The sequence below is a fragment of the Dendrobates tinctorius genome, unplaced genomic scaffold (genome assembly GCF_039654945.1).
Source record: "Dendrobates tinctorius isolate UK_male_01 unplaced genomic scaffold, ASM3965494v1 ptg000020l, whole genome shotgun sequence".
In the NCBI taxonomy this organism is placed as follows: Eukaryota; Metazoa; Chordata; class Amphibia; order Anura; family Dendrobatidae; genus Dendrobates; species Dendrobates tinctorius.
Genome location: NW_027361688.1, coordinates 4931662 through 4950000, shown reverse-complemented (window position 1 = coordinate 4950000; position 18339 = coordinate 4931662). Strand labels below are relative to the sequence as shown.

The following is an 18339-nucleotide window of genomic DNA, read 5'->3' as shown; positions in this document are numbered from 1 at the left end:
GGGCAGTATTATACCCTATGAGGGGGTGCATTATACCCTATGAGGGGGTGCATTATACCCTATGAGGGGGGCAGTATTGTATTCTATGAGATGGCTGCATTATATTCTATGAGATGGCTGTATTATACTATGTGAGGGGGCTGCTTTATATTCTATGAGGAGGCTACCCCAACTCCTGCTACATAATTAAGACATGTACAACCTTATATTATACCCGGATATTAGCGTGTTTTACCACATAATTGGTGGTCTGGTATTTAACTCTATGCAGCTACATAGTGGGCCCCAAGACTGATTTTCTCTGGTGGGCCCAAGGTGTTCCAGTCCGACGCTGGATAGGGACAGTTTCTTTAGGGACAGAAGTAGGGACAGTCTTAGTTGTTGCGGGACAGGGTGAATGTGTTAGTGAGGGATGGGGCCTCTAGAATTCCTTTTTCCTGGTGGTGGGCTACTGCATGGCACATCTAGATTTTTGTTTTGAGATAGAGAAAAAATGGATATTGGGCTTGCAGGCACTGAACTTGGGCCTGTAGGTAAAGGTTTGTGGTGTGGTAATATTCGGTAAAGCAAATGATGTAATGACATTGCATTGTGATATTGTATTGTAATATGTATTGTAGTATATGTATTGTAGTATGTGTTGTTATTCTTTTCCGTAGTCAGAGGTGCATGGGGGCGTAGTGAGGTTGGGAGGGGGGTGAATGGGGGGGTGAGAGCGGAAAAAAAAAGTAAAAGGACCCTAAAACAAGGGGAAAGTGGCGAATGGATATAACATATACCATGGACCATGGAAATTAAGGAAAATGGACCATTTTTGAGCACATCGGGGGCAAATGGGTGAGGGTTTTGCTTGTGGGCATAAACTTTCGTGCTCATCAGGCCTAGACGTGATAAGGCCATGGACATTTATGGACCTGTGGTGTGGGTGGTGGGAAAAATAATAAAAAAACGGAAAAAAAATATATATATATACTGTATATATACAGTGGGGAAAAAAAGTATTTAGTCAGTCAGCAATAGTGCAAGTTCCACCACTTAAAAAGATGAGAGGCGTCTGTAATTTACATCATAGGTAGACCTCAACTATGGGAGACAAACTGAGAAAAAAAAATCCAGAAAATCACATTGTCTGTTTTGTTTTCATTTTATTTGCATATTATGGTGGAAAATAAGTATTTGGTCAGAAACAAGCAATCAAGATTTCTGGCTCTCACAGACCTGTAACTTCTTCTTTAAGAGTCTCCTCTTTCCTCCACTCATTACCTGTAGTAATGGCACCTGTTTAAACTTGTTATCAGTATAAAAAGACACCTGTGCACACCCTCAAACAGTCTGACTCCAAACTCCACTATGGTGAAGACCAAAGAGCTGTCAAAGGACACCAGAAACAAAATTGTAGCCCTGCACCAGGCTGGGAAGACTGAATCTGCAATAGCCAACCAGCTTGGAGTGAAGAAATCAACTGTGGGAGCAATAATTAGAAAATGGAAGACATACAAGACCACTGATAATCTCCCTCGATCTGGTGCTCCACGCAAAATCCCACCCCGTGGGGTCAGAATGATCACAAGAACGGTGAGCAAAAATCCCTGAACCACGCGGGGGGACCTAGTGAATGAACTGCAGAGAGCTGGGACCAATGTAACAAGGCCTACCATAAGTAACACACTACGCCACCATGGACTCAGATCCTGCAGTGCCAGACGTGTCCCACTGCTTAAGCCTGTACATGTCCGGGCCCGTCTGAAGTTTGCTAGAGAGCATTTGGATGATCCAGAGGAGTTTTGGGAGAATGTCCTATGGTCTGATGAAACCAAACTGGAACTGTTTGGTAGAAACACAACTTGTCGTGTTTGGAGGAAAAAGAATACTGAGTTGCATCCATCAAACACCATACCTACTGTAAAGCATGGTGGTGGAAACATCATGCTTTGGGGCTGTTTCTCTGCAAAGGGGCCAGGACGACTGATTCGGGTACATGAAAGAATGAATGGGGCCATGTATCATGAGATTTTGAGTGCAAACCTCCTTCCATCAGCAAGGGCATTGAAGATGAAACGTGGCTGGGTCTTTCAACATGACAATGATCCAAAGCACACCGCCAGGGCAATGAAGGAGTGGCTTCGTAAGAAGCATTTCAAGGTCCTGGAGTGGCCTAGCCAGTCTCCAGATCTCAACCCTATAGAAAACCTTTGGAGGGAGTTGAAAGTCCATGTTGCCAAGCGAAAAGCCAAAAACATCACTGCTCTAGAGGAGATCTGCATGGAGGAATGGGCCAACATACCAACAACAGTGTGTGGCAACCTTGTGAAGACTTACAGAAAACGTTTGACCTCTGTCATTGCCAACAAAGGATATATCACAAAGTATTGAGATGAAATTTTGTTTCTGACCAAATACTTATTTTCCACCATAATATGCAAATAAAATGAAAAGAAAACAGACAATGTGATTTTCTGGATTTTTTTTTCTCAGTTTGTCTCCCATAGTTGAGGTCTACCTATGATGTAAATTACAGACGCCTCTCATCTTTTTAAGTGGTGGAACTTGCACTATTGCTGACTGACTAAATACTTTTTTTCCCCACTGTATATGTTGAGGTGTTAAGCTGGTGTAGGTAATTTTGCCAAAAAAGAATTGGCTAGGTTTATTTAAGGCAGCATGGGCCAAGAATATTATTTCTGTTTTCCTGTATATAGTGTGGTGTAGTTACCACTATGTCAGCTAGGGGGCGCTGTGTGGGTGTCCCAGGACGGGTGTACAGGCACATTCAGTGTGGTAACAGGAGCAGGGTCCTAAATGACCATTATGGGTCTCAAGGTGGGTGGCCTTGGGATGCAGGCTCCAGGGTGTATTGATCAGCAGAGGTACTGCTGATTTTTCTGTTACACTGTGTCAGGGAAGCCTGTGTGTGTCTATACAACCTTTAGTGATGTCATAGCCATGTGATCACCTGTGGGTGTGGTTACAGGGCTATGTAATTGAGGTGTTTGGCACATGTGAGAGTGTGAGAGTGAGTCTGTCTGAGTGTGGACAGACTTCCATGTGTCCAGGTGGGACACTACAGAGAGTGGCCTGTGTGCTAAGGAAGGAGAAGCCTTCCTGGGTCTGCGGCTGCAGATAGAGCGCTGCTCTGGACATTGCCCTGGCCTATGTATATTAGTTGTATATGGGGAGGACTACACCTCCCAGCATGTGCTGAGACTCTCGGTCCGAGTCTAAAGCCACGGACGTTTATGATCTTTTGTGCCTAAGCTAGAGGCTATTTTGGTGATACGCTGATTTATGGTTTATGGAGCAAATAAACCTCATGAACTTTGGGAAGAACCTGCCTCATGATTGTCTCCCGCTGCACCTGAGCGAGTCACATCCCTACAATAGGTATGGGTGGAAGTGTGAACGGGGAGTGAAAGAGAGTGAATGGGGGTGAAAGATTAAAAACTGTTTTTCATTATTTTATGGGAAAAGTTTTCTGTTGGAAAGTTCCTGCTGGGGGTCCCCTAAGCTGGAAAGCTTGGGGACTATAACAAGTTGCGGTTTTGCACAAGCTTCTGTATGTCCTAAGTGTATGATTAATGTGTGTATTTTGGTTTATGTGTTTTCTTTTCTGGAATGTTGTGTTGTATTGTTTTTGATATTTTATAATAAAAGAGATACAGGATGTAACTCAGGATCAGTAATGTAATGTATGTAGACAGTGACTACACCAGCAGAATAGTGAGTGCAGCTCTGGAGTATAATACAGGATGTAACTTAATCTTCATTTACCCTATAAAATGCTCATTCATCAGGTAAAATGAAATTTTTGTGCAGCATTAAAGATCCTCGCTCTCATCAGTGCATCATCCTGTGTAAACAAGACTCCCACTGTCAAGCACTATGGCAACCTGTGCTCAGTGAGGGATCCATAGCAGATCACTCAGTGCCCTTTCTTTACTGCTGTATAAACAGGCTGTTAAACAACCACCGATCAGTAAGGTTTACACTGTAGCTGTGAATTATTGCTGCCGGTCATCCGTGTAAACGGATTTTTACTCCCATGTAGAATAAGTACAGATCCTGCAACGTGTGAAGTTATTGCGCAATGGTCTGGGGGCTGGCACAGATTTCGTTTTGACCCTATTAATGCTTCTTGAAATTGTCCCTTGGTGTCAGCTCAGCAATCATTAATGTTATAATAACCCTCGGAGCTGGCGCTCCTCACTGTGAATCCTGTGTAACCCTGGAGAGGTAACGGGAAGCTCCCATGTCCTAATTCAAAATCTTCCTCTGACCACTCCACCAGCCGAGTGTCATTATTAAAAATAGCATGGTGTCATTTTAGCCTCATAAGTCATTGAAGTAAGAATTCTTTACTGTAAGAGAAGTAAAAATCGCTGTCTGTCATTGTGGAAAGAATTCTTTACTGTAAGAGAAGTGAAACTGTAAAATTGTGTGCTGGAGGGGAATCCTGCATAGATTGCTTACTAGGGATGGGCCCTTTCACTCCAAGGCCCCAAAAAGCGCTGACTTTTCTGTTACCGGTTAGAGCAGGAAGAGCAGCTCTGGAGCACAAACTGCAGCTGTAACAAGTAAGAGCGGAATGTTTAGGAATCTGTAAAACACCCACCGAAAATGTAATAAGGTCCCATTTGGCGCCAGCGGCCCGTTGACCTCTAATCAAAGTTCCTTCTTTTTGACAGATAGAAGATGTTAATCATTATAACATCACATCATCATCTGATACAAAACTCCCCGGCCAAGAAAAGACGAAAATCAGTCAGAGCGACAACGACAGGAACAAGCTGGCGTATACGGTGACGGACGTGCCCCCCTGGTACTTGTGCATCTTCCTAGGCATTCAGGTATCGGGGGTCGACGTTACCCTTAAAATGGTCGACCCAAGCCAATGACGGCCATATTGGTTGGCAGCCATTTTTTCTCAGTACATTGCCTCTTTTTCTCCCTGCTTTCGCAGCATTACTTGACCGCCCTCGGGGGGATTGTCGCTATTCCATTGATCCTATCCAAAGACTTGTGCTTGACCTACGACCCCTTGACCCAAAGTCACCTAATCAGCACCATCTTTTTCGTCTCTGGGATTTGTACTCTCCTGCAGGTTCTCTTCGGTGTCAGGTAAGTTCATAGGCGAGGCGGCGCCATCCCTGTCCAAGTATCGTAACTCGGATCCATCCACTTTCATGGGGCTGACTTGTAATACCAGAAACAACCCATCGCTAGGGGGGGGCGCTATTTCCGAAGGAAAGCGGCCAAGTGTTTTTTTTTTTCTAATTCTGGACAACCCCTTTATGACCAAGTCATCTTGGATGGTTTCGGGGGAAGGAAACGGGGGCTTTCTGGGCAGCAGGCCTCCATGTTGGTGGCGTTATGCGGGCGATTTCGGAAAGGCGTTCACAAGTTTGAGCAGCTCCAATTGGCGTAATTCCAATTTGGGAGTTTAGAAAAGATGTGAAACGCCTTATTGGATTATTGGCGGACATGTTTGTTATTCTCGAGTAGGAAAACTGTCTTCCCTCCATCGCAACCAATCACAGCGCAGCTTTCATCTTTCATAAGCCCTCTTAGAAATGAAAGCTGCACCGTGATTGGTTGCTATGGACAATCTGCCGCCATGATGTGGCGCTAGGTCTGGCATTTTAGTATTTCACTGTTTTACAACCGTAAACATATATATATATATTTTCTTACACATCAAGTCATAAAAGTAGATAAATGACAGATTATGTTGCAGAATAACATAATGGAGCGTCCTCTTATCTCCTGCTATCTGCTGTGTCTAGGAGAGACCGTCCTTACAGATATTTAATGTTTCACACCCCTGGATTGCCGCAAGGTCAATAACTGATGAAGAAAAATCTGATAAGGAAAAAAAAGTTACTGGATGACATATTATAGGCCCAAGGCATCAAAAATGCCGGGAAACTAGGCCTCGTTGCCCATAGCAACCAATAACAACATCTAATAAAAGCTCAAGCCTGGTTGCTATGGACAACAAGATCGACTCTTCTGGTCACGCCCCTTGCAAGCTTTGACCACACCTCCTTCATGCCCCCTTAATATGCGTTCAAGGCACCACCACAAAATCTGAAAAACACCGGTGTCCAGAAAATTTGCCAACTCTCTCCAAGAATCACGGAGGTCTCAGCTTTTTCTGGGAGCCTTCATGTACTGTACCTCAGGAGATCTGGCAAATATCATGACATTCCAAAGATGTCTATAGTCAGAATATCCCTTTAAGAAAAAAGGTAAGTAGATGAGAAGTAATGTCGGGGGTCGCTTACCCAATGTTCTGTATCTTATAGGTTACCAATCTTACAAGGAGGAACTTTTGCCTTCTTGACCCCAACCCTTGCCATGTTATCGCTTCCCAAGTGGAGGTGCCCAGAATGGACCCAAAATGCCAGCCTCGTGAATGCAACGTCGCCGGAATTTGTGGAAGTTTGGCAATCACGGTTACGGGAGGTAATGTGGTACAGGAATCTGACCAGAGATGGAAAATAATGTTACTGCATTGGTCTGAACTGAAAAGTTCATGTATTACATCAGATATTATACCCCAGAGCTGCACTCACTATTCTGCTGGTGCAGTCACTGTGTACATACATTACATTACTGATCCTGAGTTACCTCCTGTATTATACTCCAGAGCTGCACTCACTATTCTGCTGGTGCAGTCACTGTGTACATACATTACATTACTGATCCTGAGTTACATCCTGTATTATACTCCAGAGCTGCACTCACTATTCTGCTGGTGCAGTCACTGTGCGCATACATCACATTACTGATCCTGAGTTACATCCTGTATTATACCCCAGAGCTGCACTCACTATTCTGCTGGTGCAGTCACTGTGTACATACATTACATTACTGATCCTGAGTTACCTCCTGTATTATACTCCAGAGCTGCACTCACTATTCTGCTGGTGCAGTCACTGTGCGCATACATCACATTACTGATCCTGAGTTACATCCTGTATTATACCCCAGAGCTGCACTCACTATTTTGCTGGTGCAGTCACTGTGTGCATACATTACATTACTGATCCTGAGTTACCTCCTGTATTATACCCCAGAGCTGCACTCACTATTCTGCTGGTGCAGTCACTGTGCACATACATTACATTACTGATCCTGAGTTACATCCTGTATTATACTCCAGAGCTGCACTCACTATTCTGCTAGTGCAGTCACTGTGTACATACATTACATTACTGATCCTGAGTTACCTCCTGTATTATACCCCAGAGCTGCACTCACTATTCTGCTGGTGCAGTCACTGTGTACATACATTACATTACTGATCCTGAGTTACCTCCTGTATTATACTCCAGAGCTGCACTCACTATTCTGCTGGTGCAGTCACTGTGTACATACATTACATTACTGATCCTGAGTTACATCCTGTATTATACTCCAGAGCTGCACTCACTATTCTGCTGGTGCAGTCACTGTGTACATACATTACTGATCCTGAGTTAAATCCTGTATTATACCCCAGAGCTGCACTCACTATTCTGCTGGTGCAGTCACTGTGTACATACATTACACTACTGATCCCGAGTTACATCCTGTATTATACTCCAGAGCTGCACTCACTATTCTGCTGGTGCAGTCACTGTGTACATACATTACATTACTGATCCTGAGTTACATCCTGTATTATACCCCAGAGCTGCACTCACTATTCTGCTGGTGCAGTCACTGTGTACATACATTACATTGCTGATCCTGAGTTACATCCTGTATTATACCCCAGAGCTGCACTCACTATTCTGCTGGTGCAGTCACTGTGTACATACATTACATTACTGATCCTGAGTTACATCCTGTATTATACTCCAGAGCTGCACTCACTATTCTGCTGGTGCAGTCACTGTGTACATACATTACATTACTGATCCTGAGTTACATCCTGTATTATACCCCAGAGCTGCACTCACTATTCTGCTGGTGCAGTCACTGTGTACATACATTACATTACTGATCCTGAGTTACATCCTGTATTATACCCCAGAGCTGCACTCACTATTCTGCTGGTGCAGTCACTGTGTACATACATTACATTACTGATCCTGAGTTACATCCTGTATTATACTCCAGAGCTGCACTCACTATTCTGCTGGTGCGGTCACTGTGTACATACATTACATTACTGATCCTGAGTTACATCCTGTATTATACCCCAGAGCTGCACTCACTATTCTGCTGGTGCGGTCACTGTGTACATACATTACATTACTGATCCTGAGTTACCTCCTGCATTATACTCCAGAGCTGCACTCACTATTCTGCTGGTGCAGTCACTGTGTACATACATTACATTACTGATCCTGAGTTACATCCTGTATTATACTCCAGAGCTGCACTCACTATTCTGCTGGTGCAGTCACTGTGTACATACATTACTGATCCTGAGTTAAATCCTGTATTATACCCCAGAGCTGCACTCACTATTCTGCTGGTGCAGTCACTGTGTACATACATTACACTACTGATCCCGAGTTACATCCTGTATTATACTCCAGAGCTGCACTCACTATTCTGCTGGTGCAGTCACTGTGTACATACATTACATTACTGATCCTGAGTTACATCCTGTATTATACCCCAGAGCTGCACTCACTATTCTGCTGGTGCAGTCACTGTGTACATACATTACATTGCTGATCCTGAGTTACATCCTGTATTATACCCCAGAGCTGCACTCACTATTCTGCTGGTGCAGTCACTGTGTACATACATTACATTACTGATCCTGAGTTACATCCTGTATTATACTCCAGAGCTGCACTCACTATTCTGCTGGTGCAGTCACTGTGTACATACATTACATTACTGATCCTGAGTTACATCCTGTATTATACCCCAGAGCTGCACTCACTATTCTGCTGGTGCAGTCACTGTGTACATACATTACATTACTGATCCTGAGTTACATCCTGTATTATACCCCAGAGCTGCACTCACTATTCTGCTGGTGCAGTCACTGTGTACATACATTACATTACTGATCCTGAGTTACATCCTGTATTATACTCCAGAGCTGCACTCACTATTCTGCTGGTGCGGTCACTGTGTACATACATTACATTACTGATCCTGAGTTACATCCTGTATTATACCCCAGAGCTGCACTCACTATTCTGCTGGTGCGGTCACTGTGTACATACATTACATTACTGATCCTGAGTTACCTCCTGCATTATACTCCAGAGCTGCACTCACTATTCTGCTGGTGCAGTCACTGTGTACATACATTACATTACTGATCCTGAGTTACATCCTGTATTATACTCCAGAGCTGCACTCACTATTCTGCTGGTGCAGTCACTGTGTACTTATGAATAGCAGCTGTACATTAGGTACCTCCTGTTAGGAGAGATGATTACCAGCCTACTATACATTTTCCCATCTTTAATCATTATTGTATTGATCCCGCCTCCACCAGTTAGCCATACAATGTGAACAGTGTTGTACGCCAGCCGTGCAGTAATAGAATTCAGTCATTACAAGGAAACTTGTGACAGAGTCCAGAGTCCGTTCTTCCAATACAAAAACATCATGAATGATCTTGGTGTTTCCGTGAGGTTGGTCATCACCTGTCTATAAAAACAAGTAATGCTAATTACCTGTAGCTTTATTGGGTTCAACCTCCACTAGGCGGCACTAGTGAGACAGTTTTCTTATACAGTGTTAGCTAATTTTTATTCTTTTTTTCCCCCCATGGAACGTTGCCAATTAGTCTCCATACACAGCCGGACAAAGCCCCAAAGTTGCATATAGATGTTTCTCCATAGAGTGACCACTGAACACCTCCCTCATTCTGTCTCATCTGCTGTTGTCGCTGAGCTTTTGGCTTTTTTGTAAAAATTGGGGTCATTTTGTCACTAAACTATCACATAGTGGGCAAAATAAAGTGGTACCGGTCAGTTTCACAGCATAGCGCAAAGCAAGATGGTTTAAATTGGATTCTACAGATGCTGTACTGACATCTAGTGGCCAATGTGAATACTGCAGCAATTCAATTTTTTTAAATATATTTTACATGGACAGTTTAATTAACCATATATAATCTCCTCTCCATTTTTCCAGATTCAAGGAGCCATTATGGTCGCATCCTGCTTCCAAATCCTAGTTGGATTTTCCGGATTGATTGGCTTCCTTATGAGATTCATCGGACCCTTAACGATCGCTCCTACGATTACTCTTATCGCTCTCCCCCTCTTCGAGTCTGCTGGTAACGACGCGGGAACCCACTGGGGGATATCCATCATGTAAGTAACTATATATATATATATATATATATATATATACAGTATGTGAAATTAAAGTTCGGAGTCTTCCCCGTTGGTCAGGTTATTCCATATTTTATTGTGGACTTCCCCTTTAAATATCGATTTCTTAATTTCTTGTCTTCCAGGACGACTTTCTTCATCATATTGTTTTCCCAATACTTAAGGAACATTCCTCTCCTGATCCCGTACTACTCAAAAAGTAACCGGAAGTGGCAGTACTCCAGAACATACGTCTTCCAGATCTTTCCGGTAATGTCCTATGATTTTGTCTATACAGCCCATATTTAAAGGGGTTGTCCACCTCCACCTTATTGGATTTTTTTTTTTCTTCCTAAATACTTTTGGCTAAATATAATTTTTACCATTAGCTCTCTTTAAAAAAAAAATATTGCATTTTATTGCCTCTGAGCTGTACTGCCTATCGCAGAGTGCACAGTGAATTAACTGAGAATCCACCAGTGAGCTCATTTTGACATTCCAATGGTAGAGTTTGGAACTGTTATATCCATTTTTTTTAGCTCGCAAAAATGATTTTTAGCCCCAAAATACATGTATTTAAGGAGAAAATAAAAATTGTTCCCAAAGGTGGACAATCCCTTTAATATGTCTCCATAGTAACAGACTACAAAACCTGTGTAGTCTGGTCCTACATTTATGCATCTCCCTTTTATCTGTCCCCTACTTTTTTTTCCTATTATTTCATCAAAGGCATTGGGGGAAGACGGTCATTATGTCAGGGTGTTACTCCGGCTCCATATTCCTTCCCTTTTCCATCTTTTCTGCTTTAGGTTCTTCTTGGCATCTCCATTTCTTGGTTGATCTGTTACATTCTCACCGTCACCAACGTCTTCCCAACCAAGCCCGAGACTTACGGGTATTTCGCTCGTACCGACGTCAAAGGGGATGTCTTGTTTCGGGCTCCGTGGTTCCGCTTTCCGTATCCAGGTAAGAAACATTTTACATGTGTCGTGTTTCTGCATTATGAGGTTCTGCAGCAGCTGAGGTCATATTAATATGACTGCATAAACTACATATAACCTGTCTATCTCCGACTCACTCCATTGTAGGAATGTACCAGCCTCGTAAGGGTGCGGTGTAGAAATCTTAAGACAATTGTATGGCTGTGTGCTCCTGTCTTTTTGCTCCTCATCGGGGCAAGATAAGAAAAATAGCTATATGGAGTCAGCAAGAGCTCATTAGGGTGTTTGTTTTGGTTCCTTTTATCCCAGTACTTCATAACATAACTGGTTATCAAGTCTTTTTTTGCCAGGTTTCTTTTCTTAGACCTCTGTTTTTCATACCTTGTACTGATGAGGTGTAACAAGCCTGGAACAGACCTCTTCTTCTACATCTAAATAGTGGACTGTACAAACCTGAGACTCTAAATTAATGGGGTATTCTAGTAACAAAAAAAATCACTTATAAACAGGATAAATGACCACGTCTAGAATGATGGGGCTCTGAATAATAAAGGAGGTTTTTTTGGGGGAGGGACCTAGGTAAAGGGCAGCACACTGGTAAAGGGCATTGTTGAGAGTACCTTCTGTTAGTCAATATATGACACCAAACTATGGCAGTCTTTGTCTTTTAGGCCAATGGGGTATGCCTAACGTCAGTCTGGAGGGCGTGTTTGGGATCCTGGCAGGAGTCATCTCATCCATGGTGGAGTCGGTGGGTGATTACCATGCATGCGCACGACTTTCTGGGGCACCCCCCCCACCGAAGCATGCCATAAACAGAGGAATTGGGATAGAAGGGATCGGATGCTTACTGGCCGGGGCATGGGGCACCGGGAATGGGACCACATCGTACAGTGAGAATGTCGGCGCCCTGGGAATCACAAAGGTAAGTGTTCTCGCACTATTGATTGGACCTGAATTAGAAATGGAACATTGATTCTAAAGGGGAATTTTAACCAGCAGCACTTATCTTCCATACTGTCCATGGTGAAAAATCCTACATCCCTGGGGGTCTGACTGCCAAAACGGGTGACCCCCTAATCATCTTTACTCCAATCTATAAGACCAAGAGATGTTTGTATGGAATGGTGATCGAGCAAGCAATATGATGTTTATCATTGTCTTCCAGGTTGGGAGTCGGATGGTGATCATTACCGGTGGGGTACTGATGCTCTTCTTGGGCGTGTTCAGTAAAATCGGTGCTGTTTTTGCTACTATCCCAACTCCGGTGATCGGTGGGATGTTTCTGGTGATGTTTGGAGTAATAGCTGCTGTCGGGATGTCCAATCTGCAGGTAAATAATATCGCTTTCACATATGGAGGTCAACTGGTTTGTTCCCTTCTAATCATACACCTTTAGTCTAGTAAGCCAAATGTAGCACCATCTACAGGAAATAGTCCTAGAGTCATCCTATAGGCTGGAAGTTTGATCCTGCCGTCCTGTTAATCTGCTTAGTCTACGTTTCTGTGTTACGCTGCGACTGCAAGTAAACAGTGAAAGGGGCCCTGCACTGTTCCTATGGCTGGGACCCTAACTATCCCTGCTCCCAAAGGTACCGCTAAAGGTGAGGAGGTTTGGGCCACCATTATTCTCCTATTATTACCTAAGCTGTCCCACCTCTCTCCACAGGAGGCCTGAGACAGAAATGCTAACGTATGAACACATAAGACAAACAGGAAGCAACAAACATATAAACACTCACCAAAGGTAGAAAGGTATATAGAGAAGGGTAGGAATGTAGAAACCAAATGGGAATAGGACAATGAGGAAAGCATACACCCAAAAACAGCACGTAAAAATCTCCAGCAGCAACAATGACCTGCAACTCAGCACAGCCACTCCAAAGGAGCTAGGAAGTAAAACTTTAACTGGCAAGGAAGAGAAGGGCTGGCCAGATTTTATAGGGAGAGGAAATTGCCAGGTCAGAAACAGCTGTGAGATGGAGATGCAAGTTTCTATCCAGCATAGAAAGGGTCGTTAACCTCATCAGCACAAAAGGAAACAAAATCCATTTAATATGAAAAACAATTACACAGGCTAAATGGAAGATCTGCGATTCACAATAAGTAGTGATCTTCTAACCCCAGATCTCCCAGGAGGACGTGATACACTTGTGATGCTCTGTTCTCGTCTTTCAGTTACAGGCTATAGACAAGGTAGTGGTTCCTCGCAATTAACTTTTTTTGTGTCTTTATACTCGCAGTATGCGGACATGAATTCCTCCAGGAACATATTCATTATTGGTTTCTCCATATTCTGTGGCCTTTCTATCCCAAACTGGGTGAACAATAATGCCAAACTTCTGGAAACCGGTAAGGAGCAAAAACTGACAATCGCTGCTTTTGAGGTGGCCACATTCGTGTGTTCGATTAATGAATGTAGAGATGTATTACTCTCCCCCCAACCAGCAGTGTTGCGTAAAAACAAAGTTTGAACATGTTGGATGTCAACATGCTCCATCCTTTTGTTCTCACGGGTTGAGGATTAGCCATCCTCCGAGGTGTCTGGCAACGACTTTTCCTAGAGAACATGTGCATGATGGGCTGAAGAGAAAGGAACCTGGGCTACGGGTTCAGTCCACGTCAGCGCCCTTGTTCATGACTTTTTAGGGGGTCTTAATTCCATGGTAGACTACACTACGGAGTATGGCTAAAAAGACTGACTCCGTTGAAAAGACGTTAGAACGGAGTGTTAAGTTTCATCTTTTGGACTTCAATTTTGTAAACCCCGTCTTTACGTAAAATTAAGTGGAAGCCCCTGACAAAGTCAGAAATGAGAGTATTGTCTTGGCCTGAACGCGACCTAAGGTGTAGGGGCACCTTCACATTTTTGGGATTGACTTGAACCGTCCTGAATGAGTCCAGAATGGAGATGTTCTTTTTTCCTTCTGTTGGGGTTCCAGGGATCTTTGTTGTTAAATCAAGTGGAGGCAGATACGTGGATTACTTCTTACATTTCCATTTTCGACACAGGTATTATTCAACTTGACCAAATCATCATGGTGCTGTTGACCACGGGAATGTTCGTCGGTGGGTTCCTAGGATTTTTCCTAGACAACACCATACCAGGTAATGACGGTCATCAAGCTAGAATGATCTCCGGAAGAGAAGATAGTCTATCTAGAAAATGGAGAACATCTAATCCTCAGCAATCTATCACGTTTTTTTCTTTTGATATATTCTCCCCTCTTCCTTCTCCACCATTTTTTCCCCTCGAATCAAAGGATTTAGTTGGCAATGCTAAAACAAGAGTCAAGCATGTTGGTTGTCATCACAATATTATATATGGAGGGTGTGCAAACGGACAATAGGAAGGACCAGATTCTGGGGCAAATTTAATAAGGGAGAACAGGGAAGAGTTAGATTAGTGAGGTGTTGAGCCAGTCCAGGTTTATAGAGCACGCTTAAAACTGTGGACACTAGGAACTCACTGGATTGTCCGGGGTAGTGCATTCAAGAGAACTGGAGCAGCACAAGAGAAGCCTTGGAGATGAAAGTGGGAGGTTCGGATTATGGTGGATGTAAATCTTAGGACTCAACAGCAGAGCAGAGAACTCTTCAAGGGTGGTAGACAGAGATGGGAGAAGAGATTTAGGACAGTGCAGAACTGTGGAGAATGCGCCACCATTCCTTTAGATTCCTTCACTCGTCCTACCATGGCTCTGCAAATACTGTTTAGCCGCAAGAAGACACTCTTATAACATTCTTTACATGCCATTATTGCTTTGCCTGCTATTTAATAGCATTACGCCACCTTCTCTGCATATCTGAGAGCTTTCTCAGTGATGGAGCTCCATGTTCTTTTTCTTCTTCTATGGACTCTCAATACATTATTCCTTACAGTAAAAATAAGGCTTGAGAACGTGAGGTGTTGTGTTGTGAATTCTCTTGCTCGGAGTTCTGAGCCAAAGCTCCCTCTGGTGGTTACTGAGAGTAGTGGAGCTGGCCAGGTGGATGGAAATTCCCTACCTGACAACGATAATTGGGAACCTGGCATTAATGGCTGGGAGCATATAATTGAGCTGGCTGCTCTTAGAGGTTGCTGGTGATTTCCTCCTTGTGCATTTGGAGTTCTTTTGTCCCCTGCCTGATCTGCATTGTTCAGCTAAGTGATTCTTTTGCCAATCCTTTGCATCTAATCTGGTTTTGCCTTTTTTTGCTTTCTGCTTTGTTGCTAGGGTTCAGCGTGCTCCCTGCTGGGGGCTGCGCTGGGCCCTGCTTCATGTGATGCAGCTTGTTCAGTCCCCTGTTATGTTAGCATCTTTTTGCTTTGCTTCCAGTTTATACCAGAGTGCTGATCTAGCGGAGGTGAGGTCATGTGACCTCAGTTTTTTTGTATATCAGAACTGTTGGCCTTTTTTAGGGTTTTTGCATGATTGCAGACAGTGCCTTTTCTGTCCTATCTAGTCAGTGTGGGCCCCATCATTTGCTCAGTCTATCTTCTGTCTGTGTTTGTGTCTCATCTTGTCTCACCGACAATATATGTTTGGGGGCTATCTATTCCTTTGGGGATCTGCTCCGGGGCAATTTAGATTTCACCTTTCTGTCTTTAGCCTTAGTTAGTTCTCTGGCTTGATGAAGCGTCTAGGGCATCATTGGAACGCTCCACGGCTGCTAGTTGTGTGGATAGGATCAGGGGTCTGCAATCCACTTAGTTACCAACCTCTCTGGTCTTCTGGTGGCTTAGCCTGTTCCTGCCATCCTCCTCGGTGACCCATTCATAAGTGTTGACTAAAGTATCCTCCTTGCCTTTTGTTTATGACTTGACAGGCACAAAAGAAGAAAGGGGAATAGCGGCATGGAACGAGGTCAATGTTGAAGACGAGGAGAACTGCTCCGACATTGAAGACGTCTACGACCTTCCATTTGGCATCGGCACAAAATTCTGCACTTCTTCTTGGCTCCGATACATTCCTTTCTGTCCGAAACCCAGAGAAATACCCCTTGTCGATCATGAGAACAACCATTGTAATAGCTACACGGAAACTAACCACTGAATTATACCAAAGAGCTATGGAGCCCTATAATCAAAGACAATACACAACACATGAGTATGTTCAGGACCTTCTCGGGACCGCTTTCATCATGACTTGAGGACTGCAAATCTGGTCGTTGTAGACATTGGATGTCAATGGGCGTCTTGCCATGGTTTTTCATATTTCCTCTTTTGTATACAACTGATGGGAATGGTCTGACGGAAAGACCTTCAATTCTCCACTTCCTAGAGAACAGCCTACAAGGAGTCGCTAATCCTGAAGAACACACCTAAAGACCAATTATTTTCATGTATTAGTGCTAAGGACAATACGATTCGTGAATTCATCACTTTTTTTTTTTTTTAGGTAGTCGACATTTTTCGAATAAAATGGATTTCTTTGAAGGAGGAAATATTCAGCACCAAAATTCTTGACTTGAAGACCTCCAGATAAGGCAAATGCCAAATACGACCTCAATTCGTGACCGAAGGGAGTCGGATGGGGGTGGCTTTTTTTTATATTGCTATCATCCCTTTTCTTTAGGTGAAAGCCTTGTTCCATCTTCCTGTTACATACGTTCTCAATAACGGTCATTACGATACTTCTTGTAGGGAGTTTATTAAACCATCTCTGCTGGAGAAGCCTCGCGATCCAAGTCTCTTCTCCGGTGTTTATCATCCACATTAACGGAAGTTGTTACGGGTAGACCCATAATTTAGACCATAAAGTCCGTACTTTGTAAACTAGTGTTAAACACAAGAGCGCCAATGAAAGACTTGGGTTCCAAAGACCCCGAGATTACGAGCGTCTACAACTTCCATGACGTCTCTACCATCTGGGCAATGACAGAACTGGTGGTGGTGAAAACCATACTATCGGGTTAGTTTTATTTTTGGATCGATCAGACTTTTATGGAAGTAGGTATACCACCACCAAAATCATGGTCTCCTATGAACATTAGACCCAGGTTGATGGTCATAGAAGTACCATCATGATAGGCATGGGGGGTCTTCAGCAAACCCCAGGCCATCATGTGAACATATGGTTGACCCACGATGTAAGTGCTGGCAATAGCAGCCCATCGACACGTCAGTCGCCAGCAGCGGACAGCCTATGACATCAATGCCATGCACTGCCCCAACTGTGGAAGAGACGTAAACTCTGTTCGCCAAGTAAACGAGGTCAGGTGAGGATTAATTCAATTTTTTTAATGTGGATGTGAAGAGTGGCACAATGGGGACCTTACTACAAGATAGGGATAAGGATGGGGACATTACTACAAGATGAGGACCAGGATGGGGAAATTACTACAAGCTGAAAAACAGTGTGGGGGACATTACTACAAGATGAAGACCATGATGGGGGACATTATTACAGGATGGGGACATTACTACAAAATGAGGACCCACATGGCAACATTACTACAAGATAGGACCAGGATGAGGACATTACTACAAGCTGAGAACTAGTGTGTGGGACATTACTACAAGATAGGAACAATACTATAAAGATATGAACAGGATGGGGACATTACTACAAGATAGGGACATTACTACAAACTGAAAACTAGTGTGGGGGACATTACTACAAAATAGGAACAATGCTATAAAGATGTGACCAGGATGAGGACATCACTACAAGATAGGGACCGGGATGGGGACATTACTACAAGATAGGGAAATTACTACTAGAGACCGACCAGGATGGGGACATTACTACAAACTGAAAACTAGTGTGGGGGACATTACTACAAGATAGGAACAATGCTATAAAGATGTGACCAGGATGAGGACATGACTACAAGATAGGGACCAGGATGGGGACATTACTATAAAATGAGAACTAGTGTGGGGGACATTACTACAAAATAGGAACAATACTATAAAGATGTGACCAGGATGAGGACATTAGTACAAGATAGGGACCAGGATGGGGACATTACTGCAAAAAAAGGGACCAGCATTGGGACATTACTACAAGATGAGGACCAGGATGGGGGACATTATTACAGGATAGGGACCCGGATGGGGACATTATTACAGGATAGGGACCCAGATGGGGACATTACTATGAAGTTGGGACATTACTACAAAATAGGGATCAGGA

General features: G+C 43.5%; 1 protein-coding gene across 4 annotated transcripts in view; it reads left to right on the top strand.

Moving 5' to 3' along the window:
- Positions 1–16883, top strand: part of LOC141083327 (solute carrier family 23 member 1-like) — a 35418-nt gene extending 18535 nt beyond the window's left edge. For all 4 annotated transcript variants that reach the window (XM_073567512.1, XM_073567511.1, XM_073567513.1 and 1 more), the window contains 11 exons: positions 4683–4844; positions 4958–5115; positions 6303–6462; positions 10096–10277; positions 10424–10547; positions 11087–11243; positions 11890–12143; positions 12387–12551; positions 13462–13570; positions 14231–14326; positions 16028–16883. In XM_073567512.1, the coding sequence (XP_073423613.1) occupies positions 4683–4844; positions 4958–5115; positions 6303–6462; positions 10096–10277; positions 10424–10547; positions 11087–11243; positions 11890–12143; positions 12387–12551; positions 13462–13570; positions 14231–14326; positions 16028–16254 (1794 nt within the window). In that variant the 3' untranslated portion in view covers positions 16255–16883. The remainder of the gene's footprint in view (positions 1–4682; positions 4845–4957; positions 5116–6302; positions 6463–10095; positions 10278–10423; positions 10548–11086; positions 11244–11889; positions 12144–12386; positions 12552–13461; positions 13571–14230; positions 14327–16027) is intronic.
- The last annotated feature ends 1456 nt before the right edge of the window (positions 16884–18339 follow it).